We start from the raw sequence: 17,689 nt of genomic DNA on the forward strand, positions 1-17,689 counted from the left end.
GCCACCTGCTCTATGGAGCTGCCACCAGGGACACCTTCAAAAAGGTTTAATAATGATGTTCTCTCAAGAGATGTAACTCAGAGCATGCTCAGAATTTACATTCTATACCACTGACCAAAATCTGGTATATAAAATCCTATCTATAAATAGGATCTATGACTAGTTGCTAAAAGAGACTGTAGAAATGTTATTTCCTGTTAAACAAGAATCTCTGTGCTCTGTAGTCATAAAAACTGTAAATGAGCACCGGAATTGATAGAGCAAGGCAGATCAGTAATCTACCCAGTCAGATATCCTGACTGCAGCCAAGATCAGAAGTATCACAGGAAAAGATGAATTAGGGAGCCACATCATGAAGACATATGGAATAATTATTACTGAAAGATTCCTCCTCTTCTTAAGTGCTTGTTTTATATCCTGAAGCAGCTGATATTTCCTATTTCATTTTAGATTTTTTTCTGCTCTAACTAAAAATGTTCTCATTGTCCATTTAATTGCCTGATTCCTTCTCATTTGTTGCTAATACTTGATCCAAAAAAAAAAAAAAAAAAAATCCCAGTGTGCAGAAAGTCCCACATCAAATAATTCATTATGTAAAAAGCATTTATTTTTGCTAATTTTAATCTGACTAGCTTCCATTACTTGTTTTCTGATTTTTCTCCCCTCTCATTCTTTTCAGGGTTGGGAGTCAATAGGAATTTTCAATTTATCTTCTCAATTGAAGAGATGTAAAATAACAACTGCACTACCTTTCAAAATAAAATAAATCCTCTTTTTCCCCTCCACATTCTCATGAAGAAAACCCCTGATTTATAAGCAGCTCTCTAGAAGTGAATAGTGTGTACCACACAATCTCAAAATTATTCCTACCAAAATACTGCCTGAAGTGACAGAGTATCCAAAGTTACAAAACAGACAATGAGACTTATTTCCTTCCTGGGAAAAGATTATTAGACCTTATGCAGAAATATAGGGTGTAAAGCATAAACAATTATTAAATTCAAACAGAAGAGGTAGGAGATAGCATAATAATTTGCTGTGACTTGAAGATTCACTCAAGCCTGAAGACATACAGGAGAAGAACAATCTGCTCAGCTTCACCATGCCGAGGACCTGGCTATTTTGAATGATCCCAGGAGGTTTAAGGGGCACATGCAAAATATTATTATATCCTGCCACATTCATCAACTGTGCACAAACCCCAATTTACTTTGAGTAAATTCTCCAGCAAGTTCAGACAGATTTGTCAAGACAATTCTGCCAAACAGCAAGTTTTTCATCCAAAACCACAAAAGTCATGTAAAAGCCCAGAACATACAGAACATCAGAACAACAAAGAAAAAAACATGACAAGAAAGAGAAATGGAAAAATGGCCTGATACAATACTGAAGTATGTGTAGAAATGTATGGAGATCTTGATCACAGTCAAAATACAGAGCTCATCTTTGTGAGTGGAACAAGATTTGATAAGATCAGAGTAAAAGATTCTGAGAAAGGCATAATATTATAAAAACTTGGATAAGCACTGTGTGGATATATAGGAAAGGTAAGTGTTATATCAAAAAATGGAAGAAGATTTAAATTATGGCTTGGGTGCTTGGACTTACTGCACTAATCTCATCTCCCATTCTAGAAGAGCTAATACTTCTTTCTGAGAAGAGCAATGAAAACGTCACAATACAAGAAGTTTTTTTCCTCTTGCCTGAAGAGTATTTTTCCCATTGGAAAGACCAACAATGGAAAGCATTCACTCAGCTAAATGAGTAGAAACAGACTCTTGTATTTCACAATAAAATGGAACAGACAACTGCTCTAAAGAGACAGGTAAATTCTATTCCTAGAGTAGTCAAACACCAGATATCCTAGGATTTGGGAACAAGAATTTATTAATTCAGAGTGAATAAAATGTAGGCTTGATCTTGAACAATTTTCTGACTTTTGTGAATTATGACATATTATGGTCAATCAAATTGCAGAGCTTTACTAAATGTGTCTCAACTGTTCACAGAAATCACCAATAATATGGATATCTGCAATTTCTTCTTCATAAAGGACATCTGAACACATTCCCCTTGTGACAGTGTAACCAAAGAACTTCTGAAGACTCTGGTAGAATGACCCTCTTGCTCTATTATGCCACTTCGACAGCCTATTGGATCACCTAAATGGAGTAAAAAAAGAGGGATTGGCATGAAATGAGGTCTGGCATGAGGTTGATATAACTCACGTAAGAGATGCGGGAACAGATTGCACTCCTAGGTCCTCAAATACAAAAATCGTACTTGCTGACGTGAAAAAACAACAATTGTTAATAAACAGATATTCTACTCTTCAACACTCCATATGGCAGTCTGATGGATTAAACACCAGCAGAGTGTTGATCACTCTAAAAGCTCATATTGAGATGATCTGGAAAATCTGTCTATCTACAATTTACGAATTCTGGTTAATTTAATTAAAATGTTGCATCACTAAGTGCCTTAATATGGAAAGCCATAAGCTTGTGAGGTTCCTGGCACATGCCTGCCTTCAGAAGAAGCTACAGAACAAATTAGCAAGAGTCTCCTTTTAAATTTGGGATATACAAAGGAAGGAAAACTCCTGAGCTAGAAAATTAGTCTAAGTGTACAAGCAGGGAGAAGAGAGCAGAAAAATCTCCAAAACAGGCAGAGACATAGGTGATACAATAAAGCTAAGGAAAGCCCATAGCATAAGAAAAAAAGGACATATGACAAGGTACAAGTGACTTCTTTGAAAGTGGCCAGCTAAGGTTAAAGGAAACTAGATGTGTTATAAATAGCAGACTGAGAACTGGAGAGAGAGGGGTGGGGTTCAGGAAAAGAACTGTCCCCTTGCAAGGAGAACAAAGGCCAGGAAGTCCCAAAAAAGAAGAAGCTCATGATCAACATGCTTGACCAAAGGTAGACCCAGTGGTGTAATCTCCCCTTACCAAAGGAGGCTTGAGATCTGGCTTCTTCAATTGAGACAGCTCCAGCACATACACAATCAATTACGGTAATTTAGCTAAGGGGTGGTACCTGTTCATTTTCAATTTGGTGTCAACACCATGAAAGAGAATCTTTGAGGCTAAGCCAGCTTACAATTTTTTTTTTTTTCTTCCTAGAAGCATGGCTGGATGAAAGAATACAGACATTCCCAATGCAAAACACCCATCACAAAAGACAAGTGAAAAAATTGCTAGGATGTGGAAGCAGATGATAGTTTGGAAAACAAATAGAAAACCATGTCTGAATGCAGCTCTAAGTTAATGGAAGACAAAGCATTCCCAATATGCTCACTACTGTCTCTAGAACAGCACATACGGCAGTTAATACTTTTTTATACTTAATAATATCTACTGTTCTTTTTAAACAAAAAATGAACATGCCGAGTTCACTTCTTAGCAGTTAAAGCTGAAGATCCAGCATCAAGGGGTTTCTGGGCACAACTGCTTATATTTGAGAGAAGTCAGAAAACAGGGAAGTGGTGTTATCAGAGAGATGTTGTGCAAGAAGAGACAGAAGTCCCCATGTTACTATTGTCTCAGTCCACTGTAATTCAGTGTATTGGGGTTTCCTCCTAATATGTCTTAAACTGAGATATTCAGCAAAATACAAAATAATTTTTTTCTCTTTCCATTTTCAAAACTATCTAGATTAAAGCAAAAAAAAATTCTAGATGGAAGGAAAAACAGTTATCTCCAGGGAAACATTGGTTTATGTTCATTTCTTGTTCCAAATAATTAAACAGAAACAGTTTTGGATTTTATTCTGTAGAATGATTGTCTTACTTGGAAAAAGTAAGAGGAGTAGTCTCTTCAGTATAGCAATTGGTCCTCTACTTGTACAGACAGATGAGCTTCTGCCTGCAAAACCCAAGATCTGTTGACTTTCTGCAACAGACAACAGGGTATGTGAGATTGTGAAGAAGGCCTGTATGTATGTACTATGTCTAGTACAGTATTATAAAGCAACACTGTCACCCCTTGAACACCACCGCCGCTGTGTTTCTACAATTCACTGTGTGACAAAAAAGAATATTGACCTTTTACAATGTACACCCCTATATTAATCTTTCCCATAAGAGTAGAATTCAGAAAAATTGATCTGGAGTAAATAAAAAACAAAGCCATGTGCTTAGAAAATAAAAACTATTTCTAAAAAGTTTGATCACATTTACATCTCCATGCTTCCTCTAGACTATTTCCAACTACTTTTCAGAACATGTGACTGAGTGTGTCGGAGCCAAAGTTAATTATTTTCAAATTCAAATACAAGAGTACTGATCTTCTATACTATTATAAGCATAAGAGCCAATAAAAAGTGCCAAAGAAAGCGAGGTGGGAAAATAACCTTCTTTCCCCTAAGTCTTCTCTGCTTCAGAGAGACCAAGCAGGCTGGTTTCAAAACAAGAGCAAATGATATAACCAAACAAAAGCAGATCTGAAAGGTGAGCAAACCCCACAAGCCACAGAGTCATTATTACTGTGTCGACAGCACACTTGTTAAAAATGTATATTTTAATTTTCTGTATTGCTTAAAGGTCCCAATTTGCCCAGGGATCTAGCTAAGCTGCCATTTTCTACCACGACACAGTCTAATCTTTATTTAATGGATTTAGCATCTATCTTCACTAGAGTGGTCTCTAAGGGGAAGGGGAGGGGAGTATGAAGGGGCATGAAGAGATGATCAGGGCCCCCCTCTCCTTCATCCATCCGGCGCTCATGTTTGTGTTCAAAATTCAATTACCTCCTTATTGATACTTCACAGAGATATTTAAGCTGCAAACATGAAGCCCTGATTTCCCAGGGGGCCATGCCCCTCTCTATTTCACTGCTCTGCTTCCCCCAGGGTGAATTCCTGAGGCGTCCATATTAATAGGTAATCAGTCACAATTCATTTATTAAACAGCTAGCAAGGTTTATCAGCCTGCCCTGATTAGCCGGAAGAAGCCACTGAATTCCTAATTTATTTATGGAAATATAAGTGTCTTTTTGAATTCCATTCATGAAAAGACAGGGGTGCCGTGGGTCTGGCACACTGAATTCTAACAGGGAAGCATTAGGCAACCTGGGCACTGAGGACTTTGCAACTTCAGCCTGGTAAATGCACTGTGGTGACCCCAGCATGACCAAGAAATTTAGATCAGAACCTCAGACAGGGATTCATAAGCCAGTTCTTCAGAGAGTAGCCATTGCCACCCATTGCAATTAGAGAATTATTATCCACTGATGGCTCAGAGTGTGGAATAGCTGGAGAAAGTTCACTAAACAGAGCCATCAGTGCAATAAAGCTAGGTCAAAATAATAAAGAAAAAAAGACGCATTTTCAAAAATTTAATAAAACATTTAGACCAGAGCTGAAAACAACTGCCAGGTAACATTAATATATGCATTTACACATAAAGTTCAGCTTTCTGAAAACAACATCCTGTTACAACCTTTACATAATTTCTGCTATAATAATTTCAACTAAACTGTTTTTAAAATGGAACACCACTACTGTACATTCAAACTCAGACACAAAAAGTCAGTGATGCTGCTGATTACCAAAAAGTGAAAATGGCTAAAAAAAAATTAACAAATCATTTCTCTATTTTTTGAAAAAGAGATATGGAGTACTCAGTAAAAAGCAGACCTTGAAGTCAATAGACTTGTACATGCACTGGATACACCTTAAGGCAGTTAGAATACAGCTTCATATAACATAAAGCTTATATACATGGGCCTCTGAAGTTTAAAGGCTACAACTGGTGAAAAACTTTTTTTATCCCTGTCAGCTGTGTAGTGATCTCCAAAACTCATATGCACCTGAATTTTACCCACCATAGCTACTTAATCAGAAAAACAGCTAGGAATGGAAGACTACAGAAAATGTTTATTTCCTTTTTCTTCTCAATACAAATTTGTACTAAGTAACTTTCCAAGTGTCCCCCTCTGCCTTTGGTCACTTTCCTGAACAGCTCTACAGGGAAGTAAACATCGGTAAACACAGTAAATATAGGGATTCTATTTTCAAATGCTCCGAACAAGGTGGATGTCCCTCACACAGATGCAGTAGCCAAAAGGGTATTTTTGACTTATTCTTCCCTAAAATATTTAGATCTCAAAACTGACAGGATTTAACAATATACAGTGTTACATGAAATATAGATGGAGGCATGTTTAAACATACTGAGAGGGTTTCTGTTAACACGAATTCTGAGACACTATTATGAGACATTTTGTTTAGCAACTCCAGATCGTGCTATTAATTGACTACAAAAGTATTCAAAACTAACAAGTCAAAGCATAAAGAGGATGCAGATGCCACTCCACTGCTGTAGCTGATTAAAAATATTTCAGTTCAAGCACAATTACTTGAAAATATATTTCAAAAAACATTGCAAAATCTTATGTCATTTAAAACTGGCTACGTCTATATCCTCTGAATTTACAAGCAAAATCCCAATAGTTACACAAAAGGTTTTAATATAAGATTCCATTTCACAAAAATTGCAGTAGTGCATTAAAATATATAAAATTCCCACTTCCACTGAACTAGTACTACCCATAACCTTAAATAAAAAATATATTATTTCCTCTCAAATTACAGTGGTTAGACATGAAAAGATGTAGTACATGCAATAAATACATCCAAAATGCTAGGAGGACTGAGCATTTGAATTCATCTACTACCAGAACTTGTATGTTGCAGGTGTTTGAAGTCAAGGATGGTGTGGGGAAATGAATCCTGGAAGAAGTATCTTTTTACTGCCTGAAAAAGTAATCAATAGCTTAATTGTTATTAGTTTGTGTTTTCCTCAAATAAGGGGGATTTAGTGTATTTTTCCTACTATGTAATGTAGTTCCTAGAAGAAGGAAAAAGACACAGAATTTACATGAAAGATTTCTCAATACGTTTTCTCCACTGTATAAGGATTATTTTCATGCTGGCACAAGAGGCAGACACCACAGGATTTTACAACAGACCCAAACATCTAATTAAGTTGTGGCTCTCAAAAGCCAGTTTCTGCAGCCCTCATTGCTTGGGGAACTGCAAATGCTACCAATGAAAATAAAACAACCTCTTCCTTTCCTGAGTCTATCCATCTTTCACCTTTTCTCTCTTCAGCAGTATTCACAAGGGTGATTTTAAACAAGGTCTTTTCAGAACACACAAGATAGAGCTCGCCACCGAGTAAAAATAGGACACTCGTGCATGTTTTCAGCTGGGAGGCTCACTGAGCATCAAACTCAATGTTATTTTCACTCCCTCAATATGTAAGCTCCTTATCATGCAGAACACTGCAGCACTGTCCATAACAGACATCCAACCCATGAGGCCCAAAGGTGTTGCAAAGCATAAGCTGCAATCATGCTGCAGTTATTTCTAGTCTAGATAGACATTTCTAGTCTTGTAGTTTGCACAGATGTTACTCCTAGTTATTTCTGGTTTTCACTGCTTTCAAAACACAACTCAGTGAAAGCAATGTAGCACTGGCACATATACAGAAAAAACCCTACAAAACTATAAGAAAATAGAATTTACTATTACAATAAAGAACACAACATTACAATCTTTAACTGCTTGACTGATTTTCAAACTAACCAGTTTAAAGTCCATTTTAATGCAACCAAGTCTGATATAGATACCCAGTCAAACCCAGCAATGCCACTGCCCACCCACCAAGCAGAACTGGAATTCATGTACCTGTAAAACATCCAAAGGGATTTAAAATAAAAGCAGAAGTATTACCAGAAGGTAGTCCTTCATTTCTAATGCCTTCATGGAACTTGAGGACAAGCACCTATTGCTCTGCTGAAAATTACTCTGGAGTACTTTCATCCTGTCCCATTTTGTCCTCCATCTTATACATTTATTTCTAATTCTCCTAAAACAATGCCTATATACTTCTAAGGCTGCTACAGTAACAAACTGCATGATTACAATAAAGCCTGGGATGATTCTCTTCTCTCTTTCTTGCACAGTCAGTGCCAGCAACATCACACTCTTACTGACTTAACAAGGAACGTCACAAATGGCACAAACAAAAATTACTTCCTACACTACTTAAATGCTTAACTTAAGTGACAGACATTTACAGGCAGAGTACCACACAGTTCAGAATAAAAATGAGACCCTTTAATTGACACTGGAGAAAATTAGATTCTAATTGCATATGCTATATTTTGCTGATGACAATAAGGTTAGCATTTGCAAAAAAAGTGTTATGAGTTCCTTAACGACCAACAGGTTATTAAAACCTTTGTCATATAACTCATTAGAAATGTGACATTTCCAACAGCAGAGAGCCCTCTAGAGCTACCATGGGATAACAGTTCAGCAACCCTCCAGGAGAAGGGCACCAATGCTGCTAAATGCAACAGCTGGGCTCTTCATGGAATCCCCTCCACCTACTGACCAAACCCGATTTTACCTGGTTCAGTAGAACAGACATCAAACCCCAAAGTGAGAAAATAGAAGTCACATTTTAATTTGAAGAATATGGGAGCTAATATTTATTGTATTGCCAGTAAACTTGGAAAGCTTTAAAATGTAGTAATAGGTTTGGGGGAAGTCGTGCAAGGACTTAGAGATATTTATAGTACATATGCTTGTAAAAAATCACCAAATACTTGAAAAGCAGAATTTTACATGATAATGCATAGTGATACCAAAATAATCGTCACCTTGTGAAGTTTAAACAATATGTGGATATATTCCTCATAGCACAAAAAGCTCTCCATATGAAAATGCCCTATCAGTGTAAAATTTCTACATAGAAAATATATTCTGCTGAACATATTATAATAAAGCTTATAAGCTTTCACTAAAACAGTGCTCAAAACAACACATAAATGAAATCTACTTAATCAGTTATTAGATGTCTTTCAATTATCTCCACTCTTGTGCTTGTGCTGTAGCAACCAATCACTATGATTAAATCACAAACTGAAAATCTCTTCTTATACAGCATGGAGTTTGCTATTCCCACCTCCTCAACTACAGTACAAGTTGTAAGATAAATTGCAAGAAAATAACTAAACTATATCCTTTAGCTTTACTGTCAAGAATTACAACTGTGAAAAGCAGTAAGCACAGCTTTATTATCTCCTCATTGTGACCAAAACCAGCAAGAATAAATTCACCCATTTTCTCACAACCAAAACCCATTGAAGCATACAATTTTGGGACTGACAACCGAATTACAGCACACCAACCATAGGTTTGGGTTCACATTTTAAGAGCCTAAGTTAATCACTTAAAAGTTATGAGCTGAATTTTCTGCACATTAATTAATCTGATTTAATTATGATACAAGTTTGCAGTGTGCTTAGGGAACAACAATCTCTTGGTCACTTTAAAGAATCCACAAACAGCCTTCAAACATGCTTTCATGGGCAAGTATAAAGTAATGTTTTATTACCAAAATAAATTTCTAAGAGCCAACACTTCACTGGAGGGGGGGAGGTGAAGAACAAACTTGCAATGAATATGATGAGAAGAGGTAGTATGTCTACTCTGCTGGCAATAGCATCAAGCTTCCTTTTTTGATCTCCAGCTAGAACTCAAAAAGCCACAGCAAAACCTTCCTGTAGAGACAGAGGCAATTCAAAATATCTTAGCACCCTGACAAGTTCATGTTCGGATCCTGGAAGCCAGGAGTACAGTACCCCATTGGGGTTATTTTTATCTCAGGCCCACTGCTATATTCAACAATGCACTTCTAAATGAGAACATTTTCAGAACAAAAATCACTCTATTTTACATAAATTGGTTACTCCTCTGCCCTAAATTCCCAAAATCTCATGGCCATAAACTCCAGTCATTTTGGGACACATGGATATGCTAGATTTTTACAAGATTTTTATTCTATCTTACATTCAGTTTTCAATGCCTAAGAAAATGCAAATAGCTGCCATTGCTTCCATGCTATTAACAGCAGCAATCCTTTGACATTCTGAGATAAAGTTATTGTCTTCTTTAAGAATCAAGTACAATGTTTGTGCATCAAGAAGACAAGGCTTAGACACAAAAGAAAAGGTACATTCAGGTGTAATCTGTTGTACATGCCTATGCAGACACTGAGCAGGTCCACACCAAGACTAATGGGAGCATGAACACGGCATTGGAAACATGTCAGGACAGTAACTACATGTGTACACCAAGGGTCACAGCAGAGTCCTCAGCTCCTTTTCCTTATCCCCTTAAAATGTGTATTTCTGCAGGATATGTATGGGAACTAGTTATGAAAGTCAAGCAATTAAAAAGCATTTCTGAGGTATTCATGGGACTGTACCAGCCACAAGTGCCTGACAGCTCTGCGTGTGTCAAAGTCCCTGGAGAGCCATCACACTTCAATTACTATCACTAACATTAGTCATTATCAGGCTGGCTTCAGTCCCTGGGGAAGGCAGCTTGTGATGACAATATCCAGCCTCTCCTTGTAAAACAATTCATTAGGCAAAGCGGAACAGCTGGGGCAGCCACGTGGATGTCTGCAGAGTGGCCCTCCCACTGGGACCTCCAGCCCCCCTTCTCCTTTTGGACAGGAGCAGCCACCGCCCCATGACAGCTGTAAAAGCCTCTGGGGACGCTTCAGGTTTAATCAGTGCTCCTTATACTCAGGGGAAGCATTTGATTGCAAACTTAAACTAATGGCACTCAGAAGGTTACAACAATCATCAGATAAGAGGCTTTAGGGCATTTTTATCTTGTTCTAATGCTCACAAGTTAATGAGGCAATAAGAGACAGATACTATCAGACTTGGTCTAGCAACATTGTACAGACTGGATGTTCAAAGCTGCATTTACTGCAGATGCAAGAGGTAAGGTGGTAAGTTCACTATTGATCTTACAGAAGACTTTATGCTCCGAACGACTGAAACCACTCAATAACGTGACAAAATGCTTGGCAAATTTTCACATAGCTTTGTATGCATTATCACTGGATCCAAAATGGAGGGAACTGAAGAGGAATATAGCAAGCCAAACTGGTAAATAATCTCTGGCATTAGACGGGATACAGACTAATGATTTCTAACCTTTATACTGCTTGCAAATAGAAATCCTTTTATAGATATAATGTCTGCAAATGGCTGAGAATAGCCTCTCTTTTCTTAATTACTCTGCTTGGGTCCCAGGCCGAAGAGCACTTGATATTGGGATCTGTTTTATTATCATATTCTCATTTTACTACTGATGACTGACACAATATTCTAATGATACCTTCCTGTGGCATGTAATAGCAGCTAGCAGGAGGAAATAACAAACAGCAGCACACAGCAAATGATACTTAACAATAAATGCTTTATATGCTGTTTTTTAAAATTAATTATTTTTTCAAGGCCTTGCAAAACCAAGTTAACACGAACTCCACCTTTCAGCTGGGGAGATAGGAAGAGGCACATAAGAAGGAAAATAAATGAACCAAGCAGAAGAGGAGTAGTACCAGAAACTGAGCCAAATCTCCAAAGTCACACTCTAGTGAGATTTTTCACTAGGATCAGCTGCTGCTCTGCAAATAGGTCCAGCAACCCATACTGTGGAAGAAAATTCTCTCTTCACTCCTGCCAGAAGCCAAAATTTACAGGAAAACATTTCAGACAGAGATGGCACACGGATAATCTTTCCAGTATTTGTAAATACAGAGTAAATGTTCTAGTAACATAGAAGTGGAAAGTTTTAATTGAATAAAGGCATAGACAAAGCAAAAGATGTTTAAATAATAAATACAGACCAGTTGTAAAGATTTGAGAGTCCCTGCTAGAATGACTCCTGAGATTTGTCAGGCATTTTTGTGATTTTAAATGATAATGGAAAAACGCACATAACCTTATGCTTGATCAAACTTTTCCCCATCCTCAATTCCTCCACTGACAGTAGTCTACAAGTTATCCTGTCAGAATGAGAGTAGCAAAAAATAGGCTTCTGACAGTATAATGTAAGAACATTTTGTTTGTAGTCATGTTTCTCTCTGTGCCAAGCATGTGGCAGGTAGAAATGCTTTAATGTGACAGCCCATTCCTTTACTTTTGTGGCTAAAAGCTCCTCAGTCAATCCCCATTGACCCTCTACTTGTCTAGACAGATGAGGGTGGTTTCACTGCTCATTTCAGCCAAGACACACAAGAACCTCTGTGTATTCTGAGGACCATTTTCCTACTCTGCTTAGAGAACTGTACTGAATGGACTGTACCTCCCTGTGCACAAAAATGGGCTCTGCAGCCCACACTGCACAGACTTGTAATCAGCTCTGTCAGTGGAAGTATTTGAAAGTCCATTCACCATACTCCCAAAGTCTAAAAGCCATCACTGTGACACAGGAATTCTTAGGTTTCCTGTTCCTAATCAGCTGCTCCCATAGAGGCAGATAATAAAGCTGCACCTGCCTAAAGCTCATAAACTGAACCATTCAGTGCTGTGGGGAATGCAGGCTTCGAATCTACTTCTAGTTCTAGAACAACCTAGATCAGAGAAATATGGACCCACTGCATGATCGGGGTGACAAGGGCTCAGATTTCACAGTCTTCAGAGCAGTTTGGTCAGTTAGTTTTCAGATTAATCAGATTTCTTTCTCTTCTTCCCAACTATCACAGAGGAGACTCCTTTATCTTAACCACAGGAAGTATCTAGATCAACCTACACTCTACCAACATAAACTGAAAAAGTCTTTTCCAGAAAGGATCAAATCATTGCAGAATTTCTTCCTACTATTGAACAAGCTATAGGAGACAAAGGGGAATTTGAGAAGAGACACTCTTAGACACAAATACCAGGGTAATAAGAAATGTTTTATGGGGCTTTATTTATTGGTTTTATTTTATTATTTATTTTGTTGTTCTTGTTTGTTGGTATTTGTTGTCCTGGTTTTCTTTTTGCTGGAGGCAGGGGTGTTGTTTTTGTCTTGTTTTAATACAGCAAGTAATATGTCCTGGCTGAAGTACCTTTCAGAGGTATCCTTTGTTTTAAAAATATCAGATTCACAAACTAGTTATGGGCATGTAGAAAAGGTGAGGAAGATTACAAGAGAAAAGGAAAAAAACACATTTCAAAAAAGATCAGGTAAAAAGTATCTAATTAACTCAGCTTTTATTTAGAATTTAGCTGCTGCATTGAGCATCACTCACTTCAACAGCAGTTATCTGCCAGCTTTTGGGCCACTCAGCATATGATCCATATATATATGTATAGCTTTGGAAACTCAGTTATCAGAAAAAAAATCCAACCCAAACTTAGAATTTAACTAAAAAGCTTCCACATAGACAGTTATCTACAACAGGCATCAAACAGAAAATACAAGCACAGAGAAACTGCAGAAGTTTGAACTTCTAACACATATAGCAGAGTTTTAGAGATTTTTTTTTCCTTTTCTCAAACCTCACAAGTATATACCTCCTTCTGCAGCAATCAGAATCATCAATGCTTGGAGACTGTGATGATGCCTTAGTACTCACCATCAACGTCCATCATAGCATCTTTCCCTAAAAGGAAGGGAAGGGCAAGAAGGCAAAGATGCAGAAATTTCTTGAAACTTACAGAAATATTCATTCTACTTTACCAGCAGACAGAGAACACCATAAGGATCCATGCAGTATTTCTTTCCATAAATGACAGTTACCTAGACACAGTATTTGTTTTATGGTAAGAATGCACTGTCTATGCATATGGGTAGAATCACATCTGATATCAGCAGTATACTGCCTCTCCCTGATTCTATATTTAAGAATAACCTGAATCTGCCAATTTTTTTTCTGCACACAGAGGGCAACTCAAACACACCCATTTATTAAAAAAACAAACAAACAAACAAAAAAACAATAGCAGCCATGGCCCAAACTCAATTTCCATCCTCACCATTGCAACCTAATCTCCCGGCACGTTAATGCAAATCAAAGCAAACACTTTTCTGACACTGGTAGCAAAGCGTGCTCCTCTCCCAAGAGAGACCTGTAAAACAGGACAGTCACTGACAGCAGTACAATTACTGACACAGATACAGACTTTATGGACATGTTTATCTCTGCTGTAAATCCACACTCTCTCTCCACTCCGATTCATGAGTCATAAAGAAATTGCAGATAATGAAAAAGTTGGAGAAATTTACAGCATGTCGGAAACCTCAGACAGCCAGAAGAAATTAAAGAGCTGACTGAGGATAAATCACACAGGTACAATTAAAACTTCCTAAGCCTCCTTCACTTCCAAACTGGGGCACAAGCCAATGGAGATGATGAAAAGTTGAGGTCATGACTCCTCTGACTGTAATCATTTCTTAACTACCTACATGTCAGAATTAGCCAATTCACAGATCATGTATGAATTGCAATTTCAAGCTGGCATTCTGATGTCTCACTATTCCAACAGGAGGTGCCCCAGAAAAATCCTGCCTGTAAATAAGCCACCCAGCAAACAGTATAAGGAAAGGTGATTTCCTTGTCCCTGTGCAGATGCAGAGTATCTCTTACTACAGCAATGTACATTAAAATGAAGCAGTAGATCTACAGTGTGGGAGGAGAGTGTAAAAAGAATCAGGAGGAAGGCCAAGGTTTCACATGGAAATCATACCACCTTGTATATTGCAGTGACAAGCCATATAAACATCTTAACAGACAATTTAGGTGTTCTTTTCACCTCTCTGAAACAATCAAATAAGGCCCAAGAAGTACTATGAATGTAAACTGAAAACAGCCTCTATATTTTTCCTACTGTGAAAAACTAAACCAAACATTTCATCTGATTGTGAGCTCCTGAAATTCTCTGTGATCATCTCCTAACCCAAAAATGAACCACTCAAAATGTGATACATTCTATGGGAGAAGTCTACTTACTCTAAGTAACACCTCAAGCTAACTGTGTATTACAGAAATCCAGTGTCCAAAAAGCATAATTTTGTTGTGCAGATGTAAAACTCTGCCTTCGAGCTTTGAAGCACATGAAGTATACTATTTCACATAAAGTCCTTGCCAGACACAGTACTAAATAACAAAATAAGTGAAAAATATGCTTTCAAGCAAAACTGAAACATGATGAAGATTCACTCAGCAAGGCAGGGAATGCAGAAAACTAACCAAGGAAAAAAAACAGCGTCTACAAAGAAAATTCTAAGCACTGCAGAAATAACTGAAGCACACACACCTCAAACTGCTTCTTTTTACGCAACAGTTCACCTTGCACGTAAACAAAATTTTGTTTAAGAACATAACAAGCACTAGACTTGGCAGACATTGTTCTCTTCCAAGCCAAACATATTTAGAACAATGTAGGCAATCCAAAACATATTTTCTTCTATAATGTTTCAAATTAATACAAGCACACAAGTGCAAGAAGCACAGTACTTCTGGAGATGCCAGCTTTTAACAAAGAAAGAGTGAGCATAATCCTCACTCTTTTGTCAGCACTCAAGATGGTAAAAACACTGCTATACCTTCATAATAACTGGCACTGAGACTGCTGTGGGATGTAGATCCAAATCACACGCTACTCTTTCACTTTATTTCCTTCTTGCCTCTCCAAACGGCAGTTCTCTTCTCCAGCTCCACCACAACACTTGAGATAGTCTTATTTTCCCAACGAAATAGGGAAAGAGTTCATGTTATAGAAAGAGTCAGCTCTTCTACACAGTTCCAAAACCTCATTTTGACCAGTAAGAAACTACAAGAGTCCAATTCACTTTTCCATGCAACTCTCCAGATTACATAGTGGACATACAGCTTTTACTAAAATGGACCAACAAGAGATTTCAAAAGATGTCATAAGACATTTTAAAGCACCCTTTACTTACACATCTGTTCATATGTTGTTTTCCTACAAATATAAGAACCTGAAACGTTTTGTTGCAAACTGTACATACACACCAGAAAGAGCACCAGGCAACTGTAATGCAGAAGTGAGGCCATGTTCACAAATGTAAAGTAAGGCTTCTGTACTTCAAATGCCCCTGTGTTGCCAGGACTAAAGAAAAAGTGGCTATGATGAGAAAATATTTTTATTTGATCGAAGTCTGTTTGGGTACACAGGCCAGGTGTTTTGCATGGAGCCTGAAAAGGCTACATGTTCATGCTACACAGACACTCCTAGGCAAGCCAATCCATTACACAAAAGGAAAAAGTATTTCAGTAAAAGGATACATTATCTTCCCTAATTTCCTCATTTTGATTCTAATTCAGCAACTTTGTATATACAAAGTTCAAGTGTAGCAACTGTCAGGCCCTGTCTCGTAGTTTGAGAAGTTCAGTCCACCAAAAATGGAGCCCAATTTAAACATATCCTATCTATGATCAGCATCAAAATGAAGTAAAAAAAAAGAAACACCATCCAAAACTCAATGACATAGCCTGCAAGGATCGCTGACAGAACTAAGGGTGTATGCTCAAAAAATGCTACAGTTAAATCCTGATGAACTGCCCTGCCCCTCCAAACCTACAAAAAAGCTGAACTTGCAGGCAGAGATCACAACAGACAGCATTTCTCTGAAATGAAAAATGAAAAACCAAAGACTACCAATCTAAGGAAAAGTGGTGATCTGTACATAGCTTGGAATTCAGAAGGACTCCTTTATGATATTCCAGAAATTTCAGAGGCTGCTGAGGTTGCAGAGGACTACAATTCAAAACCAAGGACAGCTTAACTTGAGAGCAAGGTAGTTGTTCCTCATTCATGTGCCCATCCATCTCTTGCTGTCTCTGGAAGAGTCCCTCTATTACAGGGAACCCTCAGAGATTTCTGGCAGCGGTTGCTTAACTACCAGGCAGTTTAGCCTATTACTAAAATAAATAAACAAAAATATCCTTTGTCAAACAAAAGATCCTTCCAGCCCACCACCCTGACTGACATGCCAATGGCAAACATCTACAGAAGAGTGTAAGTGCAGGGAGGCACACAGCTGTACCTGCAGTCTCTCTGCTTTCTGCATCTCCAAGATGTCCAAGCCACTGGGGACTCCACAGCAGTCAGACACCCTGGAAGGATTTATCTTCCAATCATTTTTCTCATTACTGAGTAAGTATCTCCTCATGTCTGTCCCAACACACTCTTTTATTCTCTCTGGCTCCCATACTATGAGAAACCGTGAGGAGTCATTCCCTATTCACACTTTCTCTGCATTAATGTTTTAGAGATCTTTTTCACATACTACATCAGCTGTTTCTCTCCAGGCCAAAAAACCCTAGCCATTTACTTATTCTTCATATGAAAGAAAATGATCACTGACTGACTAAACCTGAACTGGCTGTTCCTCTATCAGTCTGGTGCTACAAGATGACCAACCTTTTGTTGTTCACCTGCAATCTCCCAGGTCATCCAGGTCTAATCTTTAGGCCCTTGATTAAACAGCTCTTCAATTGCACCCTTTTTATTTGTTTGAACATATATGGAAAATAAATAAGTGTTACAAAGAAAATAGGAGCAAAGTTGCTAGAACCTAGTGAAAACCAGGGTGCACAAAACCATGGGAAACTATAAATAAAGAGACTTGGCTGAGCATGTTTGGGAACTGTCTCATTCCTCTTGAAAGAGTATGAGGATTTGATATTGGATAATACAGTAATTCTTAATTTTACAGCAAGAACAACACAAACTACCTTCAACTCCAAATAAAAAATTAATCTAATCTAACACAAGAGATTAGATTAGCAAAAATCACTGACAGGATATTTATAAATTATATTCATATCTGTTTGGTCAGTTATCCCACATTTTCTAATATT

General features: G+C 37.8%; 1 protein-coding gene across 5 annotated transcripts in view; it reads right to left on the bottom strand.

The window, feature by feature from the left end:
* LIN52 (lin-52 DREAM MuvB core complex component) overlaps window positions 1-17,689 on the bottom strand; it is a 78,947-nt gene that overhangs the window by 55,058 nt on the left and 6,200 nt on the right. The window contains exons 6-7 of one of the 5 annotated variants that reach the window (XR_008437540.1): window positions 3,792-3,893; window positions 2,120-2,162 (exon numbers count right to left, since the gene is read on the bottom strand). The exons of 2 other annotated variants lie outside the window; for them this stretch is intronic. Coding sequence is in view for 2 of the 3 variants with exons in the window: in XM_053980394.1 (XP_053836369.1) it covers window positions 1,996-2,162 (167 nt within the window). In the remaining variant the exon portion in view is untranslated. Of the gene's footprint in view, window positions 1-1,901; window positions 2,163-3,791; window positions 3,894-6,628; window positions 6,757-17,689 lie in introns of those variants that run through there. 2 more of the 5 variants (XM_053980394.1, XM_053980397.1) reach the window with 2 other exon arrangements.

Source organism: Vidua macroura, chromosome 6 (genome assembly GCF_024509145.1).
Source record: "Vidua macroura isolate BioBank_ID:100142 chromosome 6, ASM2450914v1, whole genome shotgun sequence".
In the NCBI taxonomy this organism is placed as follows: domain Eukaryota; kingdom Metazoa; phylum Chordata; class Aves; order Passeriformes; family Viduidae; genus Vidua; species Vidua macroura.